Source organism: Canis lupus, chromosome 1 (assembly GCF_048164855.1).
Source record: "Canis lupus baileyi chromosome 1, mCanLup2.hap1, whole genome shotgun sequence".
NCBI lineage: Eukaryota > Metazoa > Chordata > Mammalia > Carnivora > Canidae > Canis > Canis lupus.
The window spans coordinates 117,152,109-117,165,841 of record NC_132838.1 but is presented as its reverse complement, the minus strand read 5'-3'; the positions used below and the strand labels follow the sequence as shown (position 1 = coordinate 117,165,841).

Sequence of the window (13,733 nt, the reverse complement as noted above, 5' to 3'; positions counted from 1 at the left end):
AGGAAGAAGCCGGATTGTTAGAAGGACTTCCCGCAGGCGGAATCATTCAATGCCCATTGATGGAAGCACTTCCTTTCTCGTCCTCTGTAGTAAGGGCTACACAGGCAGGCCCGTAACTCCCCAAATATTGACCTGACGCAGACAAGCCATAGAAACATCTTTATTGAAGGGGATAGGGGTCATGCTGAGTTCGGGGACATGCAGTGAAGGGGCAGTCGTGAGCTGTCCTTGGTGGTCAGGGCCCCAGGTCCACCCTAGACCCCCTGGGCCTTCAGGTTCTCCCTCAGGCTGTTGGTCTGGCCCGGGTGCTGTGAAGTCCTTTGGGGCCAGTGACTCAGATTTGGTGTTTTGGACCTGTGACCAGAACGTAGCTTGAAATAGGGTTCTAGGATTTGGGATCCCCTCAAGGCCTTGGGGCCCTTCATGTATTAGAGATGGAGGCTTTAGGATTTGGGGTTCCCTGGGGGCTGGGGCTCTTTGCATTTGGGTGTCTTGAGATCCATCGACTCAGGGCATTGAAGTACTCCGGTTTCCAGGGATGAGAATTCCTGTTTGGGGTCTCCTGGTGCCTACCAATAGGGCTTGAGGTGCCCTGGGAGCCCGGGATGCATATCCTGACTGCAATTTCCTCCATCCCAGGCACAAGGACCTCCATGATTGGGGTTTCCTGGGGGCTTAGGATTTAATTTTTAAATTTGGGATTCCCTGGGGATTTGGGGATTCTATGATTTGAGGATCCTGGGAATTAGGGCCTTGGGGTCCTCTAGGGGCTGTAGGACTTGGGAACATGGGGGAATTTGGGACATGTACTCTGGAGCTTAGTATCCCCAGAGTCCCAGAATGGGGCCTCCAAATTTTGGGGTCCCCCAAAGGGGGAAGTCGTTACTTAAAAAATAGAGAATTTTCTGGGAGCCTGGCCAGCACAAGGGCTGTGGGCCGTGTCGGGTGGGCTTCATACAAGGCACTGGGGGTTTCTTGAGGGCGCAGAGGGCAGGAAGACATAGGGGTCCTGTAATTAGCACTTCCAGGACTGTTTTGGTGTCTGTATATTGGGGGTGACAGTGGGCTGGTTAATGTGGGTCTCTTCTTGAGGGGTAAGAGTAGGGATTTGTTAATGTAGGGTGTCTCTGATTGCAGTGTAAGCTTTTGGGGTGACCATGGGGGTCACAACATCTTGAGGGGACTGATGTTAAATGTAGATCTGTTACTCTTGCTCTGGAGGTAAGACCTGTGTTTATTTCAAGGGGACTTGATGTGGGGGGGGGGAGGGTCTTTGTTAATGGGGGAGGATTCTGATCCAGTGATGAATGACTCAGGAATGTTCTGCTCTGGAGCTTTATGTAGAGGTCACCATTATTTGAGGTGATGTGGAAATGTTATTGGGAGTCTGCTCTGAGGGGTTGGGGACAGGAACTAGCCTGAAGGTGCTACACTCAGGGAATCTCTTTCTGGGTACCATGGGGTCTGTATTTGGGGGTTATCATGAGGGAATCTGTTAATAATGGGGCCTCAGTGATCGAGGGCTGGCTAATGGGGTCTCTATTCTGGATGTGTTACTGGGAATCTCTATCTCAGGGTGACTTGGGGGCTCCTGTGTCAGGAGATGCTAGAGGGGACTCTTTGACTCTCTGTCAGATATCCAGGCCTCTAAGACTGCATCTCCGCCCTCAGCATCCAGGGAAACCAGCAGCAGAAGAGCAACCTGGAAAGGAGAATCATGTCTGTCACACCTTGATGCAGGATGTGGGGACATCTGGGCTCTTCACCCCCCACCCCACCCCTGCTTCTCCCCAAGTGTTTGGGATTTGGCCTTTCTGAATTCTGCCTCTACCTATCCAGCTATGCCTTCTCAGGCTCATGTGAAATAGAAGCTATTTTGCCTCCTTTACCTGCCCCTTAAGAGTGGAAGGCACCAGAATTCATTGTGGGGACCTCACTCCCTAAGAACTGTTTCTGGGTAAGCTGACTAGTCACAAGTTTTCCTAACCTCTATTTCCGGCCCCAACCAGAAGTCCAGATCCCTGTGTCCAGTGGCCCTGTGCAACCTCTCCCTGAATATCCCACAGGACGTAGGTCAAGGGTTGGCTACCCACCTGGAGATGGAGTTCTCTGATGCGATGTCCTTTGGGGTCCGGACTGTCGTGAAAGTGCGTTTGGGCTGTGTCACTAAAGGGGAAGGCAAGATCTCAGGTGAGGGGATGACAGACCCTCAATACCCAACTAGTCTCCTTGTCATTGATACTCATCCATGTCCCCAATACCTACCTGGACCCCACATTCCAATACCCATCTGGATCTCTTGTAATATTCCGTGTCCCCCAATACCTACCCATGTCCCCAGTGCCTGCCCAGAGCCTTGTCGCTAACATCCTCATACCCCATGGCACCTATCCTCATCATTTTCCTGGACTCTGTGTTCCCTATTAAATACTGTCACCAACACATACCTGAGAACCCATGACCTCTCCTCCTGTCCCCAAACCCTTACTCCTCCTCCTCTATCTCCTACACCTCAGTCCCAACTCACTTGTCACTTGATGCACTTTTTTGGCTCCGACATTGTCCCCAGGGGGGTCAGTGGATCCACCAATCCTAGGGAGACATAAGAAGAATGGGAGGAGTCAGAGTCACAAGATCCCAGGGGAGCTGAACCCACAGGTCCCACGCAGAGAGAGCTAGGGTGTGGAGGTGGGTATCCACACCGTCCTGCTGGTCTGAGAGGGAGAGACACCTGAAAGGGGGGCAGGGATCAGGGTTCTGGGAGGTCCCCTGGGTTGGGGTCGGGGTTTGGGCTCACCTCTGAATTCGGGATGCTGGCGCAAAGACTCCATGCCGTGGGGGGCAGGTGAAGTACCGGACACCGAAGACAGAGCCATCATGCTTGCCAGTTGGCTGGTCTAGCTCAATGCCATACCAGTAACCTGTGGCAGTGGGGTGTCAGCATGCCTCAAGTCCCGCCTGCCCACCCCATCCCCCACCTCCCACCCCCCAGATCACTGTCCTCACCCGGGGCAAAGTCTGTCTTCCCATAGAAGCGCACAATCCCTTGCTTCTGGCCGGCAACAAGGACTTGGTCTCCGACCTCAGCCTTGGCTCCCTCCCGCTGCTGCAGGCTGCCCAGAGACGGGGAGGACGGGGGCTTCTTCTTGCCTAGGGTAAAGGGTATAAGGGGAGGGAGTGGGGCCCCCAGATGCCAGCCCTGGGGACCTCATGCTACCCAGAAAGACCAAAGGTAGAAACTCTGTCCTGTCTCTAATCAGGAACCCTAGAGCATTCCTCAGAACCGGGGTGTGTGGGGGGGTGGGGGGGCAAAAAAATCAATTAATTAATTTTTAAAATTAATTAACTAATTAATTTTTTAAAAAAGAACCAGGAAGGCTTTGGGCTTGGAAGGAAACAACCTCAACTGCCAGAAAACTGGGGGGGGGGGGGGGGGGGGCGGCAAGGCCTGAGGGGAAACTGAGTCAAGAACCTGGAGAACCCAAAATCCTTTCTCAAAGCTGAGGTTATTTAGGCCAAAGGAAAAACTGAGTCACAGAAGTCAGGAGCCCAGAAATTCTCCTTTTAAAATGAAGGAAGGAGTTGGGTGTGAAGATAAATCAAGTCCTTAAAGCCAGGAACCCCATAGATTCTTTCCTAAAACTGGGGGGAACCCCTTGGACCTGAGGGGAAACTTAGTCATAGAAGGCAGAGAACACACAGATCCTTTCAAGAACTGGGTGGGGGGCCAGTACTAAGTCAAAGGAGAAATTGAGTCATAGAAGTGAAGAACTCAGAGATTGTCCTCTTAACACAGGGACCTGAGGAGAAACTGAGTCACCAAAGTTGGGCTACCCACAGAAAATCCTCAAATTGGCTCTCCTCACCCTCCTCACCCAGAAGACCCCCGCTCTGACCTTTGTGTTCCCTGCGGCCTTTGCCAGTGACACGGGAAAAGTCCATCCGAGGAGTCCGAGGTGTGGAGGTGACAGAGGAGGGGGGTGCGTCCACTACCTTGGAGATCTTGGACACAGAGGCAAAGAGACCTGGGGGGACAAAGCCTGGGCTGGGAATTGTCCAAGCCTCTGCCCTCTGCCCGGCTATCGTCTCCCCTGCCCCATCACCTAGTCAACAGCATCAGAACCACTGAATAGACACCACCCCCACCCCTTTTGAGCCCCAGGTGGGACTGACCCTGCTTGGGAGGGCAGATGAAGTACCGGACGCCCCCAACACTGCCATCATTCTTGCCCTCAGGTTCATCCAGCTCCACGCCCACCCACTGGCCACTGGCGAACTCCGTGGTCCCGCAGAACCGAAGTGTGCCCGTCTGAGGAAATAAGGGAGGATATGGTTTGGGTGGGTGAGTGGGGAGTGGTCCTTGAGAGGCCATGATAGATGACTGGCACACAGGCAGCATGGAGAGAGGATGAGGGAGCCCTAAACTCAAATCTATTTGGACATCACCATTTACTGGCTATGTGACTTAAGTCACTGTGTCTCTGTGTCCTCATCTATGAAATAGAACTAGAAATCACACCTACCTTAGAAGTTGGTTATAGAACTACCCTGTCCAATGCAGTAAACGGCCATTAGCCACATATAACAATTTAAATTAACTGAAATTAAATTTAAATTTAATTTCCCTGGTTGCACTCACCCCATTTCAAGGGCTCAATAGCCACATATGGCTTATGGCTATTTTGTTGGGCAACACAGACCCAGAATATTTCCACCACCACAGATGGAAAGATCCATTGGACAGGGCTGTGACAGCCTCAGAAGAGGGCCTGGGGCTGAGTGAGGGATCAGTGAGTGCTGACTATTAGTATCTTGCACTTTGGTCAAATGACCTTTTGGGCCTCAGCTTCATCTGTAAAATGGAGATAGCAAAGCACTTCATAGGCTGGCTGTCTGATCGAAACATTTGGAATATATGTAAGTTCATTTGGTTGCAGTGATAACAGCCTCAGTGAGTATGGCTGTTATCGTGTGAGGCTGCTTCACTCTCTAAGGCTCAGTTCCTTATCTATAAAATGGATGAATAGTGCCAACTCTGGAGGCTTGGTGTAGAGATCAGAATAGTGCCTGGCACACAGAAGAGCATTTGTGATGCACCAAGCCCTATTCTAAGGGCTTTACTGATTTTAATTAATTTAAGCCTCATACGACTACTTGAGGTGGGTACCATTATTAGCCCCATTTTAGAGATGAAGAAACTGATTCCTCAGAGATGTGGAATCAGCCCCATTTTAGAGATGAAGAAACTGATTCCTCAGAGATGTGGAATCAGTGGCCCCAGGTACCACAGCTAGAAAATAGCAAAGCTGAGATTTGCCTGAGCTCGTAACCACTGTGCTATGCTGTTTCTCTAAGGGGCAGGTTGTTACTATTGTTCTTATCTTCAGACAAAAGGTTTCGCCTCTTACAGTCTTCTGGGTTGTAAAATGGGGAGAATCAACCCATTTTGCTTTCAAAATTGTCATGTAGGGGATGGCTGGGTGGCTCAGTGGTTAAGCGTCTGCCTTTGGCTCAGGGCGTGATCCCAGGGTCCCAGGATCGAGTCCCACATCGGGCTTCCTGCAAGAAGCCTGCTTCTCCCTCTGCCTATGTCTCTGTGGCTCTGTGTGTGTCTCTCATGAATAAATAAATAAAGTAGTGAAAAAGAATTGTCATGTGGATTTGATCAGATCATGTACAGAAAGTATTACAGATGGGGCTGATGTATGCAAAACTCTTGATCAGAAAACAATGTGATTTTTATGGTTTCTCACTGTACAAGCAACAAAATTCAAATTCCTTCCGGTGGCCTGCAGGTCTGGTGTGATCCAGCCACTGCTGTCCTCTCCACTTCCCCCTCCAGTCACACTACCCCTTCTCTCCTCCTGGGCTCTATACCACCATTTCCTCTGTCTCCATGTTGTTGCAGGTGAGCTCCTTCCCCTCTTGGCTCAGACATCAGCTTCTCACAGAAACCTCTGGAACACCCAGGGGCAATTTACTAAATCCAAGCTTTTTTTTAAGTCAAAAAAATTTTTTTAAAGTAATCTCAAAAAAATAAAAAATAATAAAAATAAATAAACAAAAACAAAGTAATCTCAATGTCCAATGTGAGGCTCAAATTCACAACCTTGAGATCAAAAGTCCCATGCTCTACTGACTGAGCCAGCCAGGTACCCCTAAATCCAAGCATCTAATGGTTTTCAAAGCCCTGGTTGCTACCAGGTTTATCTTAACTATGGGTTTACTTTATTGGCTGTGTCTTCTTCATTAGAAAAAAGCTCCATGAAAGTGGGTCTGGGCTCACACAGCCCTTTATTCCCAAGGATGGGCTGGGCCCAGCATGGAGACTGAGGGACATCTGATAAATAAACCAAAGTTGGAATACCTGGATGAATAAAGATTCTCTCTGCCCTCTGAGCATTTACCTGCTCCCTCTACATGGGACTTCCCTCCTCCTTTTATTCTTCTGGCTCATCCTTCCTATCTTCAAGCGGGTGCATCCGTCCTATCACACCCTTGACTGTTGTGATCTGTCCTTTTTGTCTCAAAGTACTAAGCACTGTGGGAGCAGAGGTGGGCCCTGAGTGGGGATCACAAAGCCCCAGGGAACTCAAGTGCAGAGCTGCCTTGATCAATCTGCTTATGCTTCCTCATAACAGCCATGACTGTCCTGGGCTGTCACTGTCAGGTGATAGATCTGTCTTCCCCCCCTGCACTGACAGCTCAGCCCAGGGTGGGACACAAAGGAAACAGAACAACTGTGGGAATGCCTGGGAGGGTGGGTAGCCAAAGGAGAGTGTCTACGCTGTGCCTGAGGACCCAGCTCTGAGGCGTGAGGGCTGAGTCCTGCCCTCCCCTCCTCTCCCCAGTCTCTGACCTTCTGGCCATCCAGCAGCACGCGGTCTCCCAGACGCAGGCCCAATGCACTGAGCATCAGATTGCCTGGGACGTTGTCATAGTTCGGTAGTGTGACCTTGGGGAGGGCACAGGAGAGTGGCACGGCCTCCTCCAGCAGTGTTCGCAGCTCCTTGGCCACCAGTGCTGCCTCTGCCTTGTCCAGGGACATGTCCATGGGGTCTGGGACCACCTCTGCTGGCACTTGACCCTTTCGGTTCTGGGGCCAATGGGAAGAAAGGAAGTGAGGATTCAGTGGCACAGGCTCTGCCTTCACTGAGCCTATGCTTCCAGAGACCCCTAGTCTAGGTAAAGCAAAGGTAGAACTAGGTCATACCCTAGGCCAATATGGGAATAAGAAGGGGTGAGGCATTAGGATATAGCCCATGTCCCCATGTCCCCTGGGACATCCACCCTAAATCTCAGGCTGGGGATTTCAAGTAATTGAGGGTGGATCTATGGGTAGAGCCAAGGGAATAAAGGTCACACTTCAGTCTATAGGTCATGCCCTTAGGGAGGCCATGCCCCAGGAGATCCCAAGCCTGGAATGAGACCATGTGAGGGATGAACCCTGAAGATGGTCTCCTGTGGTCCTGGGTCAGGGTCCAACTGGGCCAAAGGAGAATGAGGAGAGGCAGGGCTTCAGAAACACAGGCCATGTCCCCCAAGATATCTGGGCCTGGAATAATGCACAGTAATTGGTGTTAGGAATAGGATCTGGAAATGGATGAGTTGGAGGTCAAAGATCATGTTTTGGGCTTATGGGGGGGACCCACTCTTCTCATTCACTGAGAGTCTCAATTCTTTTCACGATCTTGAAATATTGTCTACATACAACCCAGGGTCAGTCAGCATTGAGAGAAGGTATTCCTTGCTGAGTAACCCTGGAAATATCACTCTCTTTGCCTCAGTTTCTTCATTGTAAAACAGGGTTCATAATAGAGTTCACCTGATACATCATGAACCCTAAGTAAATACCAGCTGTCACTTCACTTGTTGAATGTACAGGTGATTTTTGTAATGAGCTCCCAGAAACGCAAGTGGTCCTAGAACCCCCTCATCCTCTGCTGGCCCTAAAAGGGGTGGGAAAGGAAGAAGGAAGACACCGGGGGCTGGGCCAGGGTGCAGTACCCGCAGCGCAGGGTTGGCACCATGCTCCAGCAAACATTTGGCGGCACCCAGGCACAGGTTGGAGGCTGCGATGTGCAGGGCTGAGCCGTGGTTGAAGTCACTGCACGTGGAGTTCACCACTGGGTTGTGGGTGAGAGGAGGGTTTCTGGTGAGTGGCCTCAGCACCCTGCCTCCTCGCCACCCTCCTAACCCACGCCGCCACCACTGCCTTACAGCCTCCCCCAATCTATCTCTTAACCCACAGGCCCCAATGTTCCCCACAGGCGGCAAGCGGAGCCCCACCCCTCCCTCCCCTTCCCTTCCCCTCCTCCCCACTAGGCCCCGCCCCTCCCAAACCGGCCCTGCCCAGCCCTGGGGATGGGTCCTGGATGTCTGGGCCCCATCACCTGCACCTCCTGTCTCCAACCTACCACTGTCTTCTCGGATCCCGGCCCCCTCTCCCCTCATTCACCACCCCACAACACACATCCAGGGCACCCTCCTCTTGCTTCCAGCCTCCTCCTTAGCCTGGGTCCCATCCCCTCCCAGCCCGGACTCTCCAGCTCACCTCTCGGCCGAGCACCCTTAAGCAGCACTCGCACGAGGTCGGGCACGTCGAAGTAGGCAGCGTAGTGAAGCGCATTCATGTTGGTCCAACGGCTGCGCAGTGTTACGTCGGCGCCCAACGCCAGCAGCTGCTGCGAAAGGCGCACAGCCGCAGCGGGGTCCCCTGCGCAACAGCCCAGGTCAGCTTGCGTCCCCTCCTCCAAAGCCTGGGCCCAAGGCATAGGGAAGGCCCTGTGCCTTGGGGACTGTGCTTTGGCATCTTAGGCTGCGGGCTCAGGGTGGGCCAGGATTCTGAATGGTTTTGAGTGTGTCCAGTCCGGGGCCGGATGTGTCAGGGCTAGTGGTTTTGGGGTTGGGACCTTACCAACTCCGTGGGCCCCAGCCTTGCACGCGTAGTGGAGCAGTGTCATGTCGGTCAGCCCATCTCGATCATTCACGTGGCAGCCTCGACGCAGAATCTGGGAATACCAGGGGACCAGGGAGGTTTACCCAAACATGTGAGGGACCCTGTCCTCTCCCTCCCTGGCTTCCCAAGCATCTTACCTCGTTGCCAATAACATCGATCTTGTGCTGGACTTGGGGCACCCACTGGCGCACAATGGCGAACAGTTCAGGGATGGTGGTCTGGGGGTCAAAAAGAATCTCCTGGCACGCCGGGTCATTGGGATCGAAGAATGTGAAGGCTAGGGTAGTAAGAGGTCCAGAGTCACCCCAGGCAAGCTGAAGCCCTCTTTCCATCCTGAGGCAGGGCAGCTCTAGGCCTTTGCCTTTAAGATCCTCTATTGCATGGTCTCAAACCATGGTGCAAGGACCACAGACATTTTCTGTGTGGCCAGCATGAGGCTTCAGAATCAGGAGGTTTCACATAAAACTCCAGATGCCCAGTGTGTCTTGAAAAGTTGGCAGATCCAGCAATCCTACAGAGCAACAAACTCCACTCCTTGATACTAGAGTGTGGAAGCAGCACAATACCTTGAATCTGCATGCCCCCCGGGGTTGGGGGCAGCGGAGCTGCTAGTGCTTCTAACACATTGCTGCCCTGGTAAGTATGGGCACAGTCTGGCTAAATCTCAAGTGAAAGAAAGAAAAGAAAGAAAAGAAAGAAAAGAAAAGAAAGAAAGGAAAGAAAGGAAGAAAGAGAAAGAAAAAAGAAAAATGAAAAGCCAGAAAACTCGGTTTTTAAGAGAAATCTCAATTTTTCAAATACTGTGCAGGACACATGAAAGTACCCATGGGCAAGGTGAGGCCAAGAGGAATTTCCATCTGCCCCTATTAGGCTCTGATGGGTGCTGCTCCTGTAGTATTGCCAACTGCCAGCACAGGGCCTGGCACATGGCAGGAGCTCAGTGCATACTGAATGAATGAGTAAATGAACACCCAGATAGATGACACCTGGCTGGGAAAGTGGCACAGACAGAGCGTCTCCAGGAATCAGCCTGTGTGCTCCTTTTTATACCCCAGTCACGCCACAGCCCTCCTTGGCTCAGAACCCCACCCTGGCTCCCACCCCACTGTCCTCCTCACATCCCACGAGCCCTGCACAAACTGGCCTCGTCTGTCCTCTCCCCCTCATTCATTCTACCCAGCCACACTGGCTCCTTCTGTCCTTCTAACACGCCGGGCAAATTCCTGTCTCAGTGGCTTTGCACTTGCTGTTTTCCTTGCCTGGGCTGGTCTTCACCCAAGCCTTCTCAAGGCTTTGCAGGTTTTCCGCAAACGTCACCTCTTCGCAGAGGCCTCCCAGACCACCCTGTGTAAATCAGCACCTGTGCCCTTCTCCATCTTGGGCCCTTTTTCCTTTCTTTCACCACAGCACATACTATTTAACATTAACTTTTTTAAAAAAAGATTTTATATTAAAAAAAAAAAGATTTTATATATTTATTTGACAGAGAGAAAAGACGAGTGGGGGAGGGGCAGGGGAGAAGCAGACTCCCCACTGAGCAGGGAGCCCCAAGTGGGGCTGGATCCTAGGACCCTGGGGTTGTGACCTGAGTCAAAGGCAGATGCTTAACTACTGAGCCACCCAGGCACCCACACTTAACATTAACTTGTTTACTCTCCCTTCCCTTTCTCCTTCCCTTTCCTTTGTTTCTCTTCTTCCCTCTTTTTTCTTCTTTTTCTCTCTCACTTGCCTCCCTCACTAGGATGAAAGCACTAGGTTTCTGTGCTGCCCATTCGCTCCCTTCTCCCCAGGGACCAGCATAGCAGCTGGCATGCAGTAGGTGCTCAATCCATCTCTACTGAGTTAATGGCACACATTTAATACACAAATACACAAGTTCTCCTTGGAGTCCACCTTAGCCCTCTCTCTCTTCTAGACCACATTTCCAGATTCCTTCACGTTCTGTGACTAAACCCTCCTTGTTCTACAAACAAGATTCTGAGGGAGGCAGGGGTGGGGCAGAGAGGCAGCCTGCACCCTCTGACTTCCCACCAGGCCACAGGCCCCAGCCCCATCTAGCCACATTTCCAAAAGAAATTTTCCAGTTTCCTGGGGTGGATTCCTCACACCAGACACCCAGATAACCTTCTTATTTTTCTATCAGACTGAGCTCAATTTGTAGCCTCTCTGACCCACCTCTAGTGGGTGACTTGGCCACAGATGCCATTCTCCAGCCCTATCCTACTGATGCCTACTCTTTGAATCTGATGTCTAGTTTCTAAACTTACAGCTGCTGGGGACTCCCAGCCAACACCTTCTAAAAGCCCCCTCCACCTCTGTAACCAGTAGCCAGAGGGAGCTTTTAAAAATAGAAATCAAAAATACAAATCAGATCCACCACTCCTCTGCTTTTAAATATCTTCCCACCAACTGCTCTCCTCTCATCACACTTATTCAAAGTTCTCACCATAGCCCCTAAGGGGCCAGTATCTAGTCACGGCCAAACCTTCACCTTAACTCTCATCACTCCCTAACTACAGCTCCAGGATTGTCTTCTGTTCCTGCCTCAGGGCTTTTGCACATGCTGCTCACAGCCTGGAACTTTCTTTCTCCAGCTCTCTCACAGCTGATTCCTCATGCTCTGGGTCTCAGCCTAAATGCCACCTCATCAGAAAGACCCCCTCGGACCACTCCGTCTCAAGGTGCTGCCCCCTAACCCCCCCCCCATTATAATGTCCATCTTTTAGTTCTTTCATAGCATTCACTCTATCTGAACTTATCTGATTTAACTGTTACTTGCTCTCTCCTAAGAGTAGGGGTCATGCATGCCTGGATCACTCACCATTAAATCTCTATCACCCAGAGTAGTACCAATGGATAAATATGCTTGGTGAATGATTAGACACTTTCAGTTTCTCCAAAAAGCCACCTTCCCAGCTCCACAACTTCCTACCTTGGAGCCTTTACTCCTGAAGTTATCCCTCTGGGTATTCCCTTCCCCTCGCCCTTTTGCTTGTTAAACCCCAACTCATCCTTGGGTCTTCCTCAGATGTTACCTCCGCACGGAAACCGTGTCTTAAAAAGCTCCTGCAGCATCCTATTCTTGGCAAACACAATTCTCATCATGTCTTGCAATTATACATTTATATTATGTTACATTGTTATCTGTGTAGGTTGTCACTGAGGCCTGTAAGTTCTCTCAGGGCAAAGACTCCGTCTGGCTCCATGCTTTGCCCCAGGCTCCTAGCATTGAACCAGGTCCAAGACAGCCTTTTCAGTAAATGTTTGTTGAATGACTAAATGATTGAATGATGTGTCATGAATCAAAGGTTAGGCTTATGCTAATTCCATTCTCCAATGGGTGAATGAATAAATTAACGAAGGGGGCATCCAAGGGCCAAGACTCCCCCAGACCACTTTCAAAGTGAATCAACCCACCATCACCATCAGAGCTCAGCCCAACCTCCCTGGCCACCCAAGGCTCCAGACCAAACGCAGGGTGGGGAGGGTGGTTACCGTAGTCCTTGGGGAGGGGGGCAGGTGCCGAGGGGTGCACAACAGGCTTCTGCCGGCGCTCCTGGGTGGGGCTGGGGGCCTCGGGGACCAGCTCATCCTCCTCCTCCTCTTCTTCTTCCTCCCCCCGGAGTGGAGGGGCCATCGGAGCGGGATCTGTCTTAGTCATGGTCTTCAGTGGCCCTCCGGGGGGCGGGTGCAGAGTTGGGGGGCGGCTTTCAGGCAAATCCTGAAGACAGCGGTCAGTTAGAGAGGGCGCCCCATGGGGTCCAGGGTGTGAGCCCCCAGAAGCCACCCCAGCGGCTCCCACGCCCCCAGCTCCGGATTTTGGGAATCACAGCGACGACCATTACCCCTCGGAGGACCCCGGCGTGTGGGCCCAGCGCCCAGCACGTCCCCCAGGTCCAGCCCCCATTCTTCTCCTCCCCGCGTCAGGCCCCTCGGTCTAGGCCGCCCCCTCCCCGGGTTTGTTTATCTCGGGATGCAGGATGCTTCGCCCCTCCCCTTCCCCGCGGGCCTCCCCTCTGCCCACCTCACCTCGGCCGATGGGGCTGGAGACCAAAGCTGAGCCTGGGGAGCCTGGAGTACTGGGGTGTCTGTGTCGGGGGAAGTGATGCGGGAGGAGAGGGAGACAGAGGGGGACGAGGCCCAGACGCCGACTGGGGATGGGGGTGGAGAGGGAGGGGCGCTGACGGCGCATGCGCAATGGTACCCCCAACCAGGCGCGGGGGCGGAGATACTGGGAGGCTCCTCGCTTTGATGAAAAGGCTCGAGGCAGCGTCGTGAAGGGGACAGACACGGAGGATGGAGAGAGAAAGGAGACGTGGCCACAGAAAGGGATGTGAGGCATCAAAAGAGAGATGAAGCAGAGACAAGGGGAAAAGGAGAGGGATGGGAAAGCATCCCCGACATAGAGCCTTCCCGCAGGCCCAGAACCAGGCCAGCCAGGGCAGGGGTCTCTGTGGTGGCGGTGGTGTTTTCTCTCTCCGATCTCAGACCTAACCCCTTCTCCGTGCTCGCCGTCTATCAGGGTGTCTCAGAGTCGTGATTCTGTAGACTCTGTCCATCCTCTGCGGCCACCAGTCATCGTGGGTAGCACCACAGTGCTCACAGAGCACATACCAGGCTCAGAGAGGTTAAGCCACTTGCCCAAGGGCACACAGCAAATAGGGGATGGAGCTGACTTGAAACCCGACAGCCTGGCTGGAGAGTCAGGGCTTTTAATCACCATGAGACATGGCGGTAGCAGTGTCTAGGGTACAGATCTGCCAATGAATGCCTC

General features: G+C 52.3%; 1 protein-coding gene and 1 long non-coding RNA gene across 2 annotated transcripts; one reads left to right on the top strand and one right to left on the bottom strand.

Moving 5' to 3' along the window:
• Positions 1 to 144: 144 nt before the first annotated feature.
• CLIP3 (CAP-Gly domain containing linker protein 3) lies at positions 145 to 13,147 on the bottom strand. The gene is made up of 14 exons (XM_072772804.1): positions 12,989 to 13,147; positions 12,455 to 12,680; positions 9,097 to 9,236; positions 8,918 to 9,011; positions 8,555 to 8,716; positions 8,008 to 8,126; positions 6,860 to 7,096; positions 4,174 to 4,309; positions 3,897 to 4,025; positions 3,007 to 3,150; positions 2,798 to 2,921; positions 2,528 to 2,592; positions 2,094 to 2,166; positions 145 to 1,702 (listed from the first exon to the last, which is right to left on the bottom strand). The coding sequence occupies exons 2-14, from the start codon at positions 12,618 to 12,620 to the stop codon at positions 1,648 to 1,650; spliced, it is 1,644 nt and encodes a 547-aa protein (XP_072628905.1). The 5' UTR covers positions 12,621 to 12,680; positions 12,989 to 13,147; the 3' UTR covers positions 145 to 1,647.
• LOC140603081 (uncharacterized) lies at positions 1,648 to 5,648 on the top strand. Its single transcript, XR_012006141.1, has 3 exons — positions 1,648 to 1,957; positions 2,067 to 2,190; positions 3,797 to 5,648. It is a non-coding gene; the product is annotated as an uncharacterized lncRNA (long non-coding RNA).
• Positions 13,148 to 13,733: the final 586 nt, after the last annotated feature.

What these genes read in the sequence shown, in the direction of transcription:
- CLIP3 (XM_072772804.1), bottom strand. Translation starts at nt 12,620, where the DNA reads ATGACTAAGACAGATCCCGCTCCGATGGCCCCTCCACTCCGGGGGGAG. An exon ending in GTGCCAACCCTGCGCTGCGG is followed by an intron (nt 7,097 to 8,007) that starts GTACTGCACCCT and finishes CATTGGCCCCAG; the next exon opens with AACCGAAAGGGTCAAGTGCC. An exon ending in CCAGCATCCCGAATTCAGAG is followed by an intron (nt 2,593 to 2,797) that starts GTGAGCCCAAAC and finishes ATGTCTCCCTAG; the next exon opens with GATTGGTGGATCCACTGACC.